This window comes from Pseudopipra pipra, chromosome 5 (genome assembly GCF_036250125.1).
Source record: "Pseudopipra pipra isolate bDixPip1 chromosome 5, bDixPip1.hap1, whole genome shotgun sequence".
Taxonomy (NCBI): Eukaryota; Metazoa; Chordata; class Aves; order Passeriformes; family Pipridae; genus Pseudopipra; species Pseudopipra pipra.
In genome coordinates this window covers 21,268,976-21,289,885 of record NC_087553.1, presented here as the reverse complement: position 1 = coordinate 21,289,885, position 20,910 = coordinate 21,268,976, and the positions used below count along the sequence as shown (strand labels likewise).

General features: G+C 39.0%; 1 protein-coding gene across 2 annotated transcripts in view; it reads right to left on the bottom strand.

The window, feature by feature from the left end:
• RFX4 (regulatory factor X4) overlaps window positions 1-20,910 on the bottom strand; it is a 91,191-nt gene that overhangs the window by 7,251 nt on the left and 63,030 nt on the right. Inside the window, exons 13-17 of one of the 2 annotated variants that reach the window (XM_064654877.1) lie at window positions 20,561-20,678; window positions 14,558-14,677; window positions 13,130-13,288; window positions 5,910-6,072; window positions 3,369-3,507 (exon numbers count right to left, since the gene is read on the bottom strand). In XM_064654877.1, the coding sequence (XP_064510947.1) occupies window positions 3,369-3,507; window positions 5,910-6,072; window positions 13,130-13,288; window positions 14,558-14,677; window positions 20,561-20,678 (699 nt within the window). Of the gene's footprint in view, window positions 1-3,368; window positions 3,508-5,909; window positions 6,073-13,129; window positions 13,292-14,557; window positions 14,678-20,560; window positions 20,679-20,910 lie in introns of both variants that reach the window. The other variant, XM_064654876.1, reaches the window with a different exon arrangement.

Here is a 20,910-nt window from a genome sequence, read left to right as displayed (position 1 = left end):
ACAGCTACACATTAGAGTACTTAAAAAAGATACTGTATGTTTGCTGTTTTTCATACTGCATGCACAGTGATGCACATTCATACGATGTGCATCTGTATATATTACCAGATATATTAAAATGTACACTGATGCAGATCTCTCTAGTTATCCTTCAGACTAAAAGTGCTAGCCTTGAAATCTACAAAGAAAAATGACTGTGTCGTGAGTTACTTTGTGTTAAAGGAAAAGGTAGAATGATATGAATTGAAATATTTATCCATCATCTGATAGAGGATTAAGACCTGTCTAACCAGTGTGAACCTCGCAGACAAAGCTGTGCTCAGAAGCCAGTCAAGCCTACATCGTGGAGGTGGATTAGGCAGTGACATTGGGAAGGGGTTACCTTTGAAGGATGTACCTCTCTGCTAAGGTCAAGATAGGTTGATTAGATCACTCAGAGGCTTTTAGAGAGAGTTTTTGCCTGTTTTTTACCCTGGCACCTGGTACCTAAAACTGCAGAGACAGAGAATTGATGAAATATGGTGTTGGTATAGATGTGTTTGTGTACAGACATGAAATGGTCCCCTTCTATATGATGATGGAGTATCATCAGAGTATTGTATGCACTTCTGCACTATGGCTTAGAGAACTAGGCAGTAACAGATCAATCTGTAAACCATTTTCATTTGTGTGTCGGGCTCCTGGCCAGTAAGCCAAGTCAAGAAATGAACAATCAGGCCTGGAATTACAAGGAAGGAACTGTTCTGAGAACTATTCACAGATGCTGATGAAAGAAAAAAAAATTCAGATTAAGACCAAGGTTTGAACAGACTGTTTCTGTCACAAAAAGAGTCTTAGCCATCAGTGGAAATTAGTCAGCCTATACTTCCAGACCCCCACCTGCATTTTTTGAGAGCTGCACATAGTAAAATATGTGTGACTTCTTCCCCAACACAGCCTCACTCTAAAGATTCCAACAACAAACCCAAAAACCTCAAAGTAGCTGATAAAACCTGGAGTATGTCACTCTCTTCCACAGAAAGAGCTTGGACACAGTGTTCTTCAAGATCAAATGAGTAGTTTATAGTGGCAGTCTACAATCCACCTCAATTACATGTTGCCTGTTTTGGCTCAGCCCCCTTCTGGGACAAGGTCTCTCCCTGAATCCATGTTTGCAGAGGAGAATTTACACCCTCCGCACACATTTATTTTTTTCTTAGGGGTTAACCCCTAGACACTGTCCTAAAGAGAATGATAGACTAAAGTTGAGCCAGAGTTCTATATTTGGCCTGAATGTAGATTATAACAAAGAGTTCTTTTTAAGAGTCATGGTCAATGCCTCCTCTTCTCAACTAATTATACTACCACCAGCTATACACATTGCAACTCCTCTGGCTTCAGTATAGGGGCAACTCTTGATATATTCGTTGTAAATTTGGCTTCCTGTATTTTTATTTTGCAACATCACGAGTCCTACTGCAATTCCTTGCACCATATTCCCTTCAGAAAGACTGCTAGAAAAAGAGTAGTTCCCTAACAGCTTATTAGGGACATCTTATGAACTTTTTTTGGTAAAGAGTAGCTAATAAAGGATTTATTATCAGGGCAGGAATCTTATAGAAGATAATTTAGCTTTAAAAAGACTGTCAGCAAATTCTATATCAAACCATTAGACTTTTAGATCATTTTTTGAAAGTAAGGTTTCAGCTTGTAGCTCCTGTCAGTGCAGAACAAGCACATTGATAGGGTTTTGGTAGCTGTGTCCTGCTGTGCAATTCCATCTCAGTTTGCAAGCAGCATGAGAAAGAATATGCTAAATACAAACTGAAATCACTTTCCTCTCGAGTATGATCTTTAAAGTATATCTGTTCTTCATATGTTCAGGAGAGTTCAAGGACTAGCAAGAGAGGAAAAAATGATCTATGATCTGACATCTTCACTTGTAGAGACAGCCTACTACAATATGAAAAATATTTGCCTGATTTCAGTGTATGTTACTGTTTGCATACAACATGTTAACCAGGATATGAGTAAATTAAAAATGTGTTGATCTTGATTTGCTTTTCTTATTTCTTGAGATAACAGGGTAAGGCCTGTACTGAAAAAAGAAGGAATACAAACCTATCATAGGACTCTGTACTTAAATGACCACTCACTGTTCTTATTGAAGATACAGAAGCTGCAAAACCCCTTAAACAACTAATCCTCATATAGTCCAATAGACTAGGTACTACACATGGGTGAGAAGTTGTAGCTTATCCTTTCCATAAACTAAGCAGCCATTGCTGAGCTGGTCCAAATGAGCATGTTGGGTTCTTACAGGACAATCTTCCCAGCAGATCTTATAAAGCTTTAAGGAGATCAATACCATTATTCTTATCTTACAGCTAGGGAAAATGAAGCACAAAAAGGAGATCTGACTACTCTAAGATCATGTGGCAGACTAATAACAAAGACCTGAATGAGAGGCAGGCTTCATGTGCTCTAGTTCAAAGCATTACCAAATTCATATCTTTGCATCTGATATGAAACTGTTCCAGTCTGGTGATGATAGCTGAGCCTGGCAGTCCCTAATATACTTGTATAAATTTCCAGTAGATAAAGGGTAAGTGGTGCCATGTGGGTGGAGTATCCTAATGCCTTCGCCCCCTCCCTGTATCCACCTTTTGCAAATCTTCCAGCAGAGAGCCCAGAAAACAGCTGCCTACACCGTGGAAGCATCAGCTGCATGAGGTACTAAAGCCCTCCTACAGTGGCACTACTTTTGAACTATTGCCAGATCTCATCTTCAGTCTTAATCTGTGCTGGTTCCTACTGGCTCAGTTTTGTGAAGTGAAAGAGTTACTGACATAATTTCTCAGCATTATAGCAGGAGACTATAGCATAGAGATTAAACAAAACCTCTGCAGTGGTGTCCTGAAGTTGTTCAAATTTTTGCAGAACTCACTAATTTGGCAAATTCCTAAACATGAGTATTCTCAAAAGCAGAGATTCCAGAAGATTCCACTACATCCTCTACATCTTCAGCTGTATGAAAACACTTTAATTTCTTTTTAAGAATCTCTTCCTGCTCCCAACATCTAAGAATCATGCAACTAGTTATACTCGTTTTTGCTTTAGCTACTCCTTAAAACAGAAACACTTTCCATGATCCAGTCTGCTGGATTTTAGGGTTAGTACTTTATATTCACAATCTAAGGCTACTTCTGATCTCCACCAAAATGAAAAAAAAAATATCTAGGTAATATAAGAAAATAAAAAAATTAGGAGCCTTTAATGATTAGACTGATGACAGCTTACTGATTCAGATAGCCTATAGGTTGATAAATTTACAAACAGAAATTTACTTCAAATGTTATAAATATCAACAAATAATAATTGCAACTTACCTGTGAAGAGCTTCTGTGGTAAGCTGAGTAGTGAAGTGGTCCAGAAATAGCAGAATCATGTGGTAAGGATGGATACTGACTCTGCATTGGATGGGGATGCTGGTTGCTATAGCTACCATAGTTGTAACTTCCTGTGTATCTAAAATACATTAAAAAAGACTTCTAATGTGCACAATAATTGTATTCCAACTAATAATTCCAGAACTTTTATGAAACATACAGTTGCAGTTTTTTGGAATAAGAGAATGATTTTTTAAATCTTTTTAAAAAAGATATTTCCCAAGTCAGATGGGAAGCAGATGCCACTTAGTGAAACTACGTGTCTAACACAACAACAGAGAGACTCAGCATGTTTCTGTGACTAATTTTAAACTGCAGACTCAGTTGTGCACTTTCTAAGGAGGAAGTATCTTTCCCTTTTATTGTTATTTTAGTGCCATGTTCCTAGTAAATTGCTATCCAGGCTGAGGAAGTATAGTAAGCTTTGACTTAAAGAACTGTACTGAGTTCAGCTATCTCCTTGCACTGTGGTCAGATGTTCCTTTTTTGGGAGGCAGAGGGGTGTATTAGTTTGAATCTGAAACGTACAACATACAGCTTTAGCACAGCCAGCTCAATAACAGAGCGGGATGTGAGGCCGGAGAACTTGTCTATTTTCTTTTTTGATTCTCAACCTCCTGTCTAGGAACAGCCAGGGAAAAGGAAGGAGCAGTTTCTGTAGTTATAGAAAACTGCAGGGTCAGTGTTTGTTGACCACCATTATTTAGACCATTCACTAACAGGTGTGTGGACGCTTTCTGCAATTTCCCCATCTTTGTGTAGCCATGTGAACATTTGATCTTTGATGACCATCACCTAGATTAAAATGTTTCCTTAAATCACCATAATCAGTCAAACACCAGAGGCAAGAGATTCCTTTAGAAACAATGAATTCTCACACATATACACACGTTTGTACTGCCTTACTGTGGTCTGTTCCAATTCCTGATCCTCCCTGCTGCTCTATTTCTGCCTCCACCAAACGGTCAAATTGCTGGGTAAGAGAAGTGTTCCATAACTCCATATTCAGGTTTTTACCAGTAAGGACTTAGCATTGACTTTCAAACAGATATCTAAACCTAATCACATCCAAGAGGGAAGAAGATGCACAGTTCAAATTACTCTACTGCTACCTTCCAAACAGTATAGAATCTTCCACCCTGGGAAAGCACTTCTACAAAGTTAATGAGTATGCAGTGAGACTGAGGAACTCAGTGAAGCCTTTTGAACCTCTTGCATCATAGCAGCGCTTGGGCATTTGCTAATCTTGCTGTATGCCTGGCCCTTTTCCACCTGTTAGTTTGTGATTGTTTCTTTTTAGTTATGGATATCTATGAGTTATACACTCAGATGTGGATGGCACAGAAGTGTTGCTTGATGAAAAAAGCACTGAGGGAGTCTGAGTGTCTAAAGTATTTCAAGATCAAATAATGTTACATACATTTATAATTATTTTAATATATATACTTATTTTAAATCTGTAATTATTTTAATTGAGAGCCTTGAGCAAATTTTGGTGATGGAGATAGGATTAGAATATTATAGTGAAAATGTGCCCATTTCTCCAGTCTTTGAATGTTTTTTTGTCCACAGGTTAACAGTAGTCATTGAATCATTAAGGTTGGAAGGGACTTGTAGAATTTGTTTAATCTAACCCCTCTGCTCAAAGCAGGGTCAGCTAGAGCAGGCTGCCCAAGATTGTGTCCAGATGGAGTTTATATATCAGCAAGGATGGAAACTCCATAGCCTTTCTGGGCAACCTGCTCCAGTGTTTGATCACACAGTAAAACAAGGAGGGTTTTTGTTTATGTTTAAACAGAATTTCTTGTATTTCTAGTTGTGCCTGTTGCCTCTTGGCCTGTCACTAAATAACACTAAGGAGAATCTGTCCCTATCTTCCTTACATCCCCTAGAAGGTATTTATACACATTGATAAGACCCTCCTTGAGCCTTCTGTGTCTGATGCTAAATAATCTCAGCTTTCTCAGCCTCTCTTGCTATGGCAGATAGTTCAGTCCCATAATCATCCAAGTGGCCCTTTTCTGGACTTACTCCAGTATACCCATGTCTGTCTTGTACTGGAGAGCACAGAACTGGATCCAGATGTGGTCTCAGGAGTGCTGACCAGAGGAGAAGGATCACCTCTCCTGAGACATGGTATAGTAGGGTTGTTCTTTAGGCACGTCTAGCTTTTGGGATAAAACATGGCACAGGAAAACAGAAATCAGAAGAAATCTATTGTAACCTTCTGTTTTAGAAAATATCCTCTAGGCCTACTGTGGTTTTAAATAGAATTAAATGAGATTATAAAACTAAGACATAATATAATTATACAACAGTAACAACAGCCAAAGAATTATGATACCAGTATCTCTGCAGTACAGACTTACTGCATCAAGAAATAGCTTTCCATTGTATTTAAAAGAAATGCCTAAGTTCATCCAAAACCTACAAAAAAACCCCAAAACAAAACAAACCCCAAGCCACTGGGAAGTGACTTACCCGTGTTCTTCTCTGTGGGGATAAACAGGTATCCGGTGTGTGACAGATGAAGAGGGTACATGTGGACTTCTCATGCAGGGCAGCTGCTGGGAATTTTCAGCAGGTGACCCAGCAGCTGTTGTCACAGTGTAGGTGAGTGACCATGTGTAGGATTGCATAGCCCCTGCAGACAAACAAATGTTAAAGGAACAGAGTTAACATGGGCTGCCATCCACAGAGGTGTCATTCTTTGAGAGAATGACAGGAAAACAAGTTAACAGGCAATAATGATGGAAAGGGTATCAACCAAAGTGAACAAACCAGTCATATCTTAGGCATAAGTAAAAATACATTTCAATCATTTGGAGTGTGCAAAGATCCAGAAGTGTGAAACATATATGGGATGGCTCACACTGTGAACTTTCAGTGTGGTGTTGAAATAATTCTTCAGAAAAAAAAACCAAACAAATCTGGATGGGACTCAGAAAAGCACCAGTGTTAAGATTTCTCAGGCACGATACACCAAACCCTGATGTCTCTCTCATATGAAGAGGGCTGCCTGGACTGAGGCAGGAGGTATGATCAGAACAGTGAAGGATTAGAAAAAAAATGGGTGTTGCACAAATAAATGTCTTGATTCCTTTTGCAGTTTGTACCTGTTCCACCCAACCAGGTACCAGCCCTTGTAGTGGCAACACTAAAAAGATCTTCAAATTATAACAAGTATATAGATAGAAATTGCCTGGCCTTTTCCTTCCTGCAAATAATATTTCTTTTTCCTTCTTTTTTTTTTTTTTTGTGGCAGCAGGGACTGGAGTTTATTTCTTTTTTCATGTAGAGTGTTTGTGGGAAGAGCAAAGAAGTGGGTTTTCCATTTTGCTTAGAAGGTGCTGAGTTTTTTAATCATCCTGATCCCTTCCAGGCAGGAACTCCAGTTTCACGAGCCAGCTGCTGAGAAACCTTTGTCCTTTGCACACCCCCCTTTCACTCAGGAGGTTGACAGATCCATTGTTCCAGTATAACATAGCTCTCGCTGGAGGTCATGACCATACTGGCTGAGATTACCCTGTAAATGAGGACCAGAACACTGAATTTAGCCCAATGTGAACACAAGTTTGGGGGTCTCTGGGCACTCTTGACTCTTTTTCATCAGCTAAAAGGAATTGCAGGAGGTGACTAGTTTTTTTTTCAGTATGGATTCTAGGACTTCCTGTAGTATCAAAGGACGTAATTCAGAGGGGGAAGTGATTATACTACCAGGTCTGTGCCCACTCCATGGCTTTGGGGAATGAAAAGCCTATCTTAGCTGTGCATAATTTTCCTCAGGTATGTGTGATTTTATTTGGCAAAATCAGGCAAATATTTTTTTTAAATGGGAAATGCTTAATTCTGGGACTGAATGAAGGCATTCTGAGCTCCACAGGGTAAGTCCAGCTTGAAATATTTCAGCAGGGTGTGATTTGTTGCTCTTATAATAGACATCCTTGGATGTACTATGGCCAAGGGTGTTTGTGATAGGTCTGTTTTCACATGCCTGCATTTTCTGCCACTGACTTGAATTTTCAGTCTTTCATGTCCTCCCGTTGCAGAGGACCATTGAGATCCCTGAGACCAAAGATAATCCAGCCCATCACTGTTGCTGTGGGTATAAGCGATCATGGTTCCCTGAGTTGAGGAAATTATTTAAGGAAGCCTGCCTTTGCTAAAAAAGTTTATGTGGAAGGGGCCAAAACTTCTTATGTGGTCACCAAATATCTTCATTTGAAAACAAGAGAAAAACTGTTTTGAAATTATCAACAACTTGTCTACAGAATATTTTTATGAAACATTCCAGTTTCAAAAGGTCAACATATTTTTCGAGTGTTATCTTCCAAAAGAAAATCTGAAACTTTTTTCAAAACAGGCCTAAATTCAAAAGGCAAAACAAAGAGAAAAGAAAGAAGGAGAACAAAGATGGTGAAAAAAACCCAGATACTTGTTTTTAGGTAACATTATTTTTGGGGATGGGTTTTTTCACTTTTTTTTTTTTTCACTTTACCATAAAACACGAATTTACTTTGACCGGATTTTATTTTTTCCCCAGAAAGAAATTGACCATTAATCCAAAAATCTCATGACCTTCTTACCTCTAACACAAAGAGTAATAAAAGGGCCAAAAGATCCTTTGCATTTTATCTAATATTGTATTCAATATGCCTGTGTCCCAGTCCTTGGTGATTAATTTCCTCAGCTAGTCACAGAATTGAACTCCAGGAGATGAAGTCTCTTTTAGATATGACTGAACCCAACTGAACTGCTTTTTTGAAATAAGCAAAAACAATAGTGATTGAGCAACAATTTGCTCTGCTTTGTGTTCTGAACATGCAGGATTTGATTAAAATAGGGAAATTCATTTATTATCACTCCTTTTTCTTTTCTCTTTGGAAAAAAAAAAAAAAGAGTGATTTTGGGGATACTAACCAAGAGGTCATCTGACCTGCAGGGGAGCCAAATGTAAATGGAACTGCTCTTAGTCCAACAACGGCCCTGTTGTTATTGGTGCCATCATGTACACCAGTGCACAAAACCCCCAAAAGTTGCTTCATGGTGCTGAATTTTATATCTGCTTTATGCTGGAGTAAATGACCATGAAAGTACAAGTGAGACATTCACAGCACTGTGTACTATGTCTCGTATTAAGAAGTACTGTCAACCTCAAGCAATCAGAAATCCAGAGTCAGACCCCCCTTCTGTCCTCCCACAATGAACAGATTACCTTACCTATCAGCTTCAGAAAAACACAAGCCCTTCCATTTGAAGGGGAGAATTGCCTTTTGAAGTTGGAACCCTTGACTTTTACACTCTGCAGCTATTAGAATTGAACTGATTGTTGGAGAAGAGCTGATGTTCTCAAATACTTGTATAAGTCCAGGAGCTAAAGCTTTACGAAAAAAACCCAGAAATTTGTTCTACTCATACACACAAAATACGAGAAGCGGTAGCTCTGTGCAAGCACTCCCAGATCTTTAACACCTAGCCTGGACTTGGAAAAACAGTGATCCTTAATGACCATTGCTGACCTGAAGACTCATTTAAAGCATATATTTTTTGAAACTGAACAGTAAACTCCATAGTTTAATAACACATTAGGAACTACTTACTATTCAGAGTTAATTCTGTGCCATCTAAAAATGATTACATTGGTAAATGAGTAATAAAAGCTTTAAGAGGGGCTTTAAGAGAGAGCAGCATAGTCAGCCATACCATTATCAATTTTATTACAATATTGTTGCAGTTTGAATAATCATTAATCTGGCCTTTGTGATTTAGAAAGGATGAAGACTAATTAGCCTTTTAAATGTCTAGTAACCTAACAAAAAGTTTTAAATAAAATGTTAGCAATGCCATGCCAGATGTTCTACCACAGACTGTGATACATAGCATTTACCTTTCTTTTGCTCAGTATCATGTAATTGCAACAGTTTAATTTGGTTTTGCACTGACCGCTGACTGAAGGCAAAGAGGTTAAAATGCAAGTTTAATAGTTAACTTTTATTGGTAATTCCAAAAACAAGAAAGAGTTAATGATACCTTAAATTGGGAAACCGAAAGCTTATGGTAACCAATGGAACTAGTTCTCAAGATGTGCAAAGCATTTGCAGAGTTTTACATTTACCTCATAAAAGACGGGGATGAAAACCAATACTTTAAATACACCTTTCCAGAACAGAGGTTCCTGTTCCAAAATATTCTTTGTATTAATACCACAGATCTGTATATAAAATAGTTTTAGTATATGCAATGTATCTTCAGCACTCCTATTTTAAAGTATAGTAATTTCCTATATCTGAGATACAGTTGTTATTTCATATTGCTTTATGTGAATGAACAGTGCATCCCATGGTGTAATGGTTAGCAAACTAAAAAGGTGATCAGTTCATCTACATGATGAACATGGGAAACAGAGGTATTAATTATTGCCCAAATTATGAACAAAAAATAGCCACCTACTCATATTTAATCTTAATCAGACCACTACTTGCATTGACAAGTTTGGTTTGTGCTAGGCAAAAATTTTCACACTCACAGAAGTGAGACTGCACCAGACGGTAAGAGTAAAACCCAATTCAACCCAACAAAATTTTTTAAAACAATGTAAAAATAATCAGAAATAGTTTTCTTGTCTAAAAAGTTCTGACGTGGGAAAAACTACATCAAGTTCTACTGCTGTACTGTGGGAGTAGGTTCTTCCACAATGTCCCCAAACCATCTTGTTTCTGGCTTGAGACTTCACACTAGCAGACCTTGGCCTTAGCAGGACATACTAACATACTTAAATCTGTAAGTAAAGATCAGGTTCAAAACCCTCTGAGCAACCTGTATGTACATAAATGGGACGTTTATGTCATATGGGACCCAAATGAGAGGCATCCCAGTCTCCTTGGCTGATGTAGTTGCCAAGGCACTCTCCATGATGTTTGAAAAGTCATGGCAGTCAGGTGAAGTCCCAGGTGACTGGAAAAGGGGAAACATTGTACTGATCTTTAAAAAGGGTAGAAAGGAGGACCTTGAGAACTACTGACCTGTCAGCCTTACCTCTGTCCCTGGGAAGATCATGGAACACATCCTCCTGGGAGCTATGCTAAGACACATGGAGGACAAGGAGGTAATTTGGGACAACCAGCACAACTTCACCAAGGGCAAGCCCTGCATGACCAATCTAATGGCCTTCTATGATGAAGCAATTGTATCAGTGGAGAAGGGAAAGGTTACAGATGTCATTTATCTGTCATTTGTCTTTCTGTAAAGCCTTTGGCATAGTCTCCCTCTACATCCTTCTCTCTAAATTGGAGAGAGATGGATTTGATAAGTGGACTGCCATGTGGATAAGAAAGTGGTTGGACAATTGCATCTAGAGGGTAGTGGTCAACAGCTCTGAGTCCCTATGCACATCAGTGACAAGTGGTGTCCCTCAGGGGTCCTTACTGGGATCAGTGTTATTTAATATCTTAATGACACAGATAAAGGGATTGAGTGCACCCTCAGCAAATTCGCAGATGACTCCAAGCTAAATGGTGCAGTTGACACACCTGAAAGATGGGATGCCACGCAGAGGACCTGGACAAGCTCGAGAAATGGGCCCATGGGATTCTCATGAGATTTAACAAGACCAAGTGCTGCACCTGGGTTGGGGCAAACATCTCCATCAGTATCAACAGTATCAACATAGGCTGGGGGATGAACGGATGGAGAGCAGCTCTGCTGAGAAGGACTTGGGGTTGCTGGTAAATGAGAGGCTGGACTTGAACTGGCAATGTGTGCTCACAGCCCAGAAAGCCAATTGCATCCTGGGCTGCATGAAAAACAGCACATCCAGCAGGGCAAGGTAGGTGATTCTGCACCTCTGCTCTGCTCTGGTGAGACCCCACCTGGAGCCTTGCATCCAGCTGTGGGGTCCCCAGCACAGGAAGGACATCGACCTGTTGGAGCGAGTCCAGAGGAAGGTCATCAAGTCATCAAGATGATTAGAAGGATGGAGCACCTCTCCAATGAGGAAAGGCTGAGAGAACTGGGTTTGTTCAGCCTGGAAAAGAGAAGGCTTCAGGGTAACCTAATTGTGCTCTATGGTGAACTTGCCACTGGCTGCCGCAAGAGAGGAGCCCCGAAGAGGAGATACAAGGACTCCCTGAAACAACATCTCAGCCTTGGTCATATCTGGCCATATCTGGCCATCATCACTGGTTTATTCTGGCCTCCAATCGGGAGGTTTGGAGACACACCATCTATAACGCTGCTGCTTCCTTTGAGAAGCACGCAGGATCACTCTTGAGGAGAAAAGACAACGCAGAAAGAACCATGTCTTGCCAATACCATCTAAGGAGTCTTTCTACTGTGCCTTTTGCAACCAGATGTGTCTATCTCGCATTGGCCTTTTCAGCCACCAGCACACTTGTAGCAAATGTGGGTAGAGCCCTTCCCAAATCTTCGTTCGTGAATCCTAGCCATGATGATGATGACAGCCCTGTGTCATACTAACTTCTGGCTCTACACAACGATCTCACTGGACCACAATGCCTACAGACCAAATTACCTGCAAAATCAATGTTTCAACAAAAGTCACAGATATACACCACCTCCACTGTTGACTGATCTAAACCTATGTGATCACCTGCCATGTGTGGGAATCATTTGTCTCTCGTCTAACTGTCCTGGGCGTAATACCATCCTATTTCCCTCCTAAAAATGTATTATCTCCAGCAGTGAGAAAACCTTAAGTTGTGATGTAGGGACAAATGTTTTTAAATCTCTTTCCACCACAATTATGCATTGTGTTTCCCTGTGGCGCCTTTGAAAACATGAAAAATATTTTTCAGAAAGATTTATTAGTTGTCCAGCCACTGCCAAATTCTCTAGTGTGGTAAATCATCATTTTATGACATTTTTCAAGAAGATTTTGTAACTTTTCTAGTACATCACAAAAGCGAGAGTTTCCACATTCTGATTATACACCCTTTTCACTGAGGAGCAGCAAAGCTGGAATTTCGCTGCCTGAAATGCTTTCTGAAAGTTTCTTTCCATGAATTAAGAAAACGCACTCTTTTGTTCATACAATCAGACTGTCCTGCCCACATCCAAAAGGTAATGAGTTTTGCATTAGAGTAAAGAGGATGATGGCCATTTATACAACCCAAAGAAGAAGCTAGTTTTATGTTTATTGTTTTCTGTCAATCCTACTGACAAATTTAAGCCAACCTTTAAGTGCAGATTTTTTTAATCTGTGGGCTCACCAGAATACAACGTCATGAATTGCCATAATAGAGTATAAAACTGAAAATAGGCTTCAAACATGTAATTCCTAGTCTCTAACATTGACAGATGAAATTTATCAGCGATATGTAAAACATTCCCAAGAGAAACTTGCACAGCTATTTGAACATATTTGGGTGTGAAATGCATTGAAAGATACCCATCTCTCACTTTACCCTGTAGGAATTCCTGAGTCAGTATTGAATTGAGATTTTGAAAATCTCACAAAACCTAAAATACATGGCACATTTCCTTCAAATGCATAAAAAAATCCAAACATCATATCTTTTTCCTGATAGACTGCACATAATGTTTGGATACAGTGAGAACAGATTTCTGGTTTAGGAAGGCTTCTCATATCTTGCAAGCCAGCACATCATCTTCTCGAGCTCAATATCAGGTCACCAAGTGCAAAAGCCACCTTCAAGTAGATTTAGTTGCCTAAGCTTACCTACCTGTAGTAGTTGTTATGCCACCATACTCTGGGGACTGATTGCTGATGGGTGATGGGGCAGAGGGCACTTCCACTGAGGTGGCAGATTTAGCAGGGGAGAACGGCGCCGGAGAGGGAGTTGGAGGAGCTGCTTCACTCAGAATAATTTCTTCTCGTATTTCTGCTGCAGAATGAGAGAGAAATCATAAAACATAGCTAAAGGTAGACTCAGGGAACACTGAGAAACTAAAAAAAAAAATATTAATTAAAGCAGTTAAGTTCCATAGAGTGTAAGAAATACATAGCAGAAACCACAAATCTTTGAAAGAAGTACTTCTGTAACATTCAGCATTACAACCTTCAATGTACATAAGACTTCTTAAAGGAAAGTACCATTTTTGCTATTGTATGGATAGGAAACTCATGCATGGACAGCTTAAGGCTTATATTCCTGTAATGTACTATTATATATCTAAAATTAGGAGTCCACTCTGAGTTAGGTGCTCCTACACCTTCTAGAGACATGGGAAAGAAATAGGAATCTCCAGGGGATTCCAGTGGTTTTTGTCACAATCCTCTTTCTTTGTTGACTAAAGAGGATGACATCCTGGATGGTTTAACTGCTAAAGGTATGTGGAAAATATGCAAGGATAAGCAACTTGTTTGTTAAAAATCCAAGAGGCTAGGGTAGGGCAGTGAATTAAATTCAAGTCTTTCTCCACATAGAAGATATTACTCTAACCACTGAAATGTTCCTCTTCCCATAAATCTACAAGCTGACAAATTAAGCCACAGCTAAAATGGAAAATGAAGCTTTCCAAAGGTGACAGAGAGGTTTAACTTGACAAAATTAATGGGAGATTCAAGGAGGGAAGATCACTGAGGACCCTTCATCGCAAGGGATTGCCCAGAGTAGAAAGACTAAAGGAAATCTCTGCTTGCTTCTGTTCTGGCAAGGCAGTGTAGAGTGGAGCAGGACTCAGAATCTCCTTCCGTACAGGCACTCAGAACATAAGTGTACCAGAAACAATAGCTCTGGGGTTTGTCTTTTCTCACTTCTGATATGTCTTCCTCTTATTTAGACTGGTAAAAATCCACTGATATCAGTGAATTTATTAACACTGGGTCCACTGAAATGGAGTAATCAATTAGACAGAATAACTGAGGTAAAAGTTTCAGTACAAAAATTTCTTAGTGAAACACTGACTGAGTGCTTAGGAATGGGATTTCAGACATCCAGAGTGACACTGGGAAGCAGGCAGATCTCTTCCAGAGTATGTTAACCAGGGATGCCTCCCAAATGATTTATTTCATGTCATGATCAAACTGAAAACCACCTTGCTCCTATATAAGCCTCAGTGGGTTAGACAAGGATAAAGAAATACCCCCATATAGAAAACAGAGAAACCAATGGAATAAAACAACATGATTAATAAAAGAACAAACTCACCTGTGCTTCCTTCTCCTTTCATTGCCCTCATTAGCTCATTAGCTTTCTCCTGACAATGGAGTGATTCTAGCAGGTACAATACGTAGTCATCAAACATCAAGTGAATAAGGTGAAACGACCCTGGTAATAAAGTGAAAAAACAAAAAAGCCATTGACTGTCTCAATACACTCATTAAACCAATTATTACGGTGCTCAACACAAACAGTACTGTGTAGGACTGCCTCCATATGTTACTGCCACTGAAGTATCTCTCTTACTGGAGGCAGGAGAGGTCAAAATAAAACTGGTGAGTAGTAAACCCTGTTCATTCCTGGATTTATACAGGCTTCTACAACCAATTGTGGTCTAGGGTGCAAGAAAGTCACCTAACTGAAAGCTGGAACTTGACAGATTTTTCTTCTCCTACATTAGCATTGAATGACAATTTTGACACTTGCACTACAGTGAAATGGTTTCGTTTTATCTAAAGGATCAGATATAATTATTTGTCAGAAGTAGAATCCCAAACTGGCTGCCTTAGCAACACATCCTGGTATGAATTTTCTGAACTACCTGTGCCAAAGAAATGAGAGACTAATCAATAGGAAGGTAGAAGCAACCTTCCAAATCTCTTGATGGTATCTCCCCAGTGCAGTATCTGCCAAACATGGAGACAATAGCAGCAACTGTAGATGTCTCAAAGGAAAAGACTTGTGCCAAAGCTTTGCTCTGTCATAGTTCTTCTACTGAAGAAGTGCTACGCTACCATTTCCTAATTATCAGTTTGGATCATAGCAGCATAACATTTGGCCTGTTTCTGTGCTTAACTATGGAGATGCCCTTGATACTGCCTCTTAACTGCCATTACAGGAATGTGAAAAACTTAAAGGCTTAAGGAATTAAGGGAAGACTATGGGCAAAAGAATATGCGGGGTATGGAGTCAAAAAAGTACTTTGAAAATCCATAGTGAAAGGAGGTTATATGGATAGCTATCTGCCACAAATCCTCAAGTAAGATTTGAATACAGATGGAGAACTTGCTAATGTTGTTAGGAGGAAGGACTGGGTGATACTATGGACTAGAGTAATGGAAATGAAGTTTAATAGCATGCTGTAAGAAGTCCTGCACTTGGAGATTTATATCATCCCCTGGTTTATATAATTCCTTATAGAAACAGAAATATTAATACTGTTGCACAAGGCACTGGTGAAACCTCACTTAGAACATTGCATATAATTCTAGTCACCCATGTTCAAGAGAAATTAGTACAAGTAGAAACTGGTATGGAGAAGATTACCAGAAGGGTGTGATCAACAGATAATAGATTTTAAATGACTAAAAATGCACAATTGGCTTTATTTTGCAGAAAGGAAGTGAGTTGCTTCCCATAATTTATAAAGAAGGATGCATATCAGGTATGGTGAAGAAATGTTTGCCCTAGAGCACAAATAGCCACAAGAAAAAAAAGGATATGTAAGAAGAGAGCATAGATGCATTTCAGGGAAAAGTAAGAGGAGCAAAGCATCAGAGCTGAGATATTGTGTGGTGCCCTCCTGAACAGACCAACACCCATCTGCAGGAGAGGACTGACAAGTATCAAGTTGGAGTTGAGTCAGTTTATGCAATAGATGCCATGATGTGAAGTACCTGTAATGGCTCCAAACAGAACTTTCTCATCCAATGGGGTTTTATACTTGCATGGATTATTATATGTTCATCTAAGTTACTAAATAACTCTGACAAGTGCAAATACAGTCAGGTTAACATAACAGCCTGTCCAGCAGCTAGCTTAAACTAAGAGAAAGATCATCAGCTGAGCTGGAAACAGTGATCAACTACTGCCAGACAAAAAAAACCCAAAAGAAACCCCTCATCTGGATGTATTCCCTTGGAAATTCCATTACTACATTAGAGAAGAAATACTTCCATGAGAAAAAGATCAAACAAGTTCCAAATACAATCAAATTTCATAGTGACTGGTTTCTTCACAGCAAAGGTTTATCTCAATACACCAGCTTTCATCATAACGAAGCGTTAACTACTCCTACTCTGACTTCTGTACTCAAACATACTGTTGAAGGCAGAAGTGGTTTGAAAGACCCTATATCCTTATTTAAATCTAACTGGCAATTCAGCTTTCAAGGCACTGAGCACAGACTTTGTCACTTGGATGGTCTTTGTGTTTCATTCTCTCAATCCAGGCCTGCATGGCTTCTGTCGTCACTGGTATGAGCTGAGCACACACCCTGGGAGGTTGCCACTGGGCCTCTGTGCTCTTGGGCAAGGCAGCACAGAAAAAGGACACAGTCACTGCAACACCTTTGCAATGAGCAGGAAATCTTTGGCTGCTGGTGAACCTGAAGCATCCAGTTCTTCATTTGTTTCATGTGACTACACAAATCAAAATGGTAACAAGTTTCCCCAGCCTTTCAAGGGTAAATAGCGGGGGATCTGCACTTAACTACTGCAGAGAACATGTTTTCAGAAATTTTTTTAGCTCAAAGCCTTGTTAAATAAAATACTATTCAATTAAGCAGCGCAATAAAGACAGTAGACATGGCTGATCACCTTGTTATTGACCTAGAATTTCCCCAGTGGAAGCCTAGGTTATCAAGAATCTCCACAAAATGCTCAGTCTTCTTCTGACTAGAGTTTTTCAGTTGAGAGTTTCTGTTTACTCTAGTGCAGTTACTACCAACAGGTATTTTCAAGGCAAAAAAAACCAGGACAAAATGCTGGCAAACTTCACGTGGTGATATAAAACTCAAGGTATTTAGTATTTTCCATCAAACTCCTTACTCAACTTTAACTAAAAATAAAAATAAAATAAGGAAAGCTGCTTGTAGTTTCATAAAAACACTTTGAAGTGTGAACCCTAAACACTGTGATGATAGCAAGCAAATGACAGGAACCCAAGATCTGCTATTTTAAAAAATGTGTTTGCTTTCAGGGGGTCTAATGCTTTATTTTGAAGACTCGATGTTGGCAATACTGAATGCAGCACTTAAAAACACTCCAGTGCCCTTGTCACTCTTTTGAATTTCTCTCTTCCTCTCCTATTATTTCTCCCACTGTGTATTTTTAAACTCTGCATAGAGTTTTTGAGCCCGGAGTTTGTGTGAAAGACACCAAACAAACAAGTTTTTCCTACTGAATGAATGCAATATTTTTACATTTTTAAATGGGTTGAATTAAATATAAGCTATAGACTGAAACCAATACCAGGGCATGCATTTCAGCCTCACAGTGAATGGCTATTCAGCACGATGTACCATAGTTTATTCTGTGTTTGCAATCTACTGTTTCTCATGTGAAACTCTAGTTCTTTCAAGTGTATCTTTAAATACTGAAATAGATCCAGCTGTGGCTGGCAAACCAATTACTTCTTTAGGAAAAGGTAAGAAGTCATTCAAGAGACTGTAGTTACAATGATAAATAGTATTTGGCTGTGATTTTCAGGAGTTAACAGAAACTATGGCAGTGATTACCCAGCTAAGGCATAGTAAGCATCAGCAACTATTAAGGGATACAGCAGTTACATGTAACTAGCAAAACAACAGTGAGATTTCCAGGACAAAATCATGGAGCTTCTATTACTAATTAGTTACTTTATACACTGGATGCATTACCCAAACAGTGCCACCAACTGTGCCTTTGATATGCATAGGCAGGAAGAAGGGAGAGAGGCAGGCAGAGAGAAAAAGAGAGAGGGAGCAAGAGAGAGAAGCTTTTTTCTTCTGCCAGGGATTGTTTCAACCTGCCCACGCCACCGCTCTTAAAAGCTCTGCAGAATCAAATGTCTGTGCCAGTCACTCCAGTGCCAGGTATTCCAACTTCCTTGGTGGTCTAAGCACTGAAATCTGACAGGTGAAAAAGAATTATCTTTGATTTTATTTTTGAAAAGATTTCTGAATTTGACGAAAATCACAAACTATCTCAACTTCACACTGAGCATGATAATTTGGTTTCTTCAAACTCTTGAGTTGGCTGCCAAATTGAAAAGCAGTTATTGATCCTGTTCTAATTATAATCACATGCCCACGAATAACATGTCGGCTGTGACCAATCCATTCCTTTCCGGACTGTAGTTACATACAAACATATCAAAATAATGTTCAAAGGTGTGTGTCCATACAAGAAGACGACTCATGCATTTGTACACACGAATATACTCAGTGAACTCAAAACACAAACAAAACCCCAAACCCTACAAACTCAGCTGAACAGTTAAAGATCTCAAAAAAAGAGACAAATTCAAATGCCAAAGTTTTAAGGAGACAACAGGTAAGTTATTTTGATAAATGTGATATATTATATTGTAGTGCATCTCAAACTTGAAACAACAAATAATTCTCAGTCTTCTCATTTTCTCACTATATAGCAAGTTCATAAATATTTCCACTAATAAGTAAGAAATCACAGCTGAAGATCACTGTACAGACCATCAAGACAACTAGTGGTCTAATGACTATTTAGATAATCTCCATTTGATTAAAGATGTTTTGGTGAATGTTACTCTGAAACAAGAGGATGCTTGATTAGGTTGTATCTCCTGAACACAGACAAAAATAATGTTGTAATGTGCATTTCAGTAGCAATAATGAGTCCTTAGGAGCAGCTTAAAGTCAGCATTTCATGAGTAATAATATAATCTCAACACTGTACTAACACAGAATGTTTTTTCATTTGTTGTCCACCGGTGTCTTTCACAGGTTGGGACTGTGCCTGCACAGAGAAGTGCTGCAACCCAAGGTTCTAGAAAAGGAAATTCAGCATTTATTCAGTACTCATGCAAAGGGATTTTTGAACACCAGGGGAAAGTATACTGTTAAGCAGTACCAGCTATTTTTATGCCCACAATAAAAGAAAACACACAGTGACTTAAGGAGCAAATGAGTCCTAAAGGAGGTGGAAAATAGATGTGACCAGGATATTGGTGCTGAAAACACAAGTTAGCAGATGAAAATTGTAATCACTATCGGGAACAGTCACTATCCTAATGTCTAATGATGACTCACTAATATCTGCTTGGAAAAGTCTTCTACAATGGGAATGAAAGCAGTTTCAGGTTAAAATATAAATAATTTATATACAAATATATATACCATAAATATACATTATAAATATATAAATATATAATACAAATATCATATTGTGCCTATCTGACAGTATCCGAATTTATGCTGTTAGGTGGTCCTAAAAGCATCAAGGACTTCAAAGCTCAGCTGGCAGAAATCCTTGCACTTGTTCCATTCAGTGCCCATATAAAATCGTTCTCTACTGATCTTCTACTAACATATTCAGATAAATGTACCACAAAAACCATCCCTCACATAAAATCTAGTCCCAATCGACTGTGAATGTTCACATCCATGACACAGCAGTCTAAACATTCTTGCTTTTAACTGATTTTAATCTGAACTGTTTGTATCCCAGGACAAAGCCCCATTTAAAGCTCTGTAGAAAAGCAAGATGCTTTTTTATTTAAAAAGTAAAAATCTATTTTTCCATCCTAACTGATACCTTAAAAATTGTAAGAGAATCTGTCCAGGTTATAGAAGTGCACTTGTTTTGCAAAGACCGGTTTCAAATGCTATGCCCTTTAAAAGGAGAGCTGGCAAAGTGGTTCACTGGAGAGCTTTTCATCCACTTCAGCACAAAGTCATCTCTCTTGGCACAACACATGGTCAGAGTGGTTTGGGTAACCAGGCTCACTTTGTGCTGAAGTGCACTAGGGAATGCTCCTGTAACCGACTCCTCCAGCGGCCCAGGGACTGATCACTCCAGCTACTGGCTAACAGCAAACAGAAGGAAGCAGTAAAGTTTTCAGCTCACCTGGCTAGATCTTGAAGACAGACATCTGTCTGAGCATTATTTCCAAATGTCAGTAGCCCCAGCTTATTTTTTAATGGTGCCTGGACATGTGAAAACTGCTTATGTTTTCACTTAAACTGTACATTACAAGCTAAGATACAGATTTTTTTGACTGTGACATGCAATTATTACAACAAAATCAAAGTACCAAAGCTGGGTGCACTGTGCAAAGTCATGTCCCGAATCACTCGAGTGCCAAAACAGGACCACATCAGGAGGAACTGCTGAGCTACTTTCTTCAAAGAGCCTTGTCTCTTGGCAGCTACCTGCAAGAAGACAGATATGTCTGACATGAAGAAACTTACATTTCTACCAGCAATACAGCTAAATGATGCACATATCCATCTTCTTTTTTTTAATACTGAAAAACTTCTTACTATTATATTCATGTTAAAATATACATTATAAATTACTAAAACCCAAACTCTAAATGGCCTTAGACAGAAAACCATCATATAACTATATACAACCTTCAGAAAGACGAATTAATAAAGTATT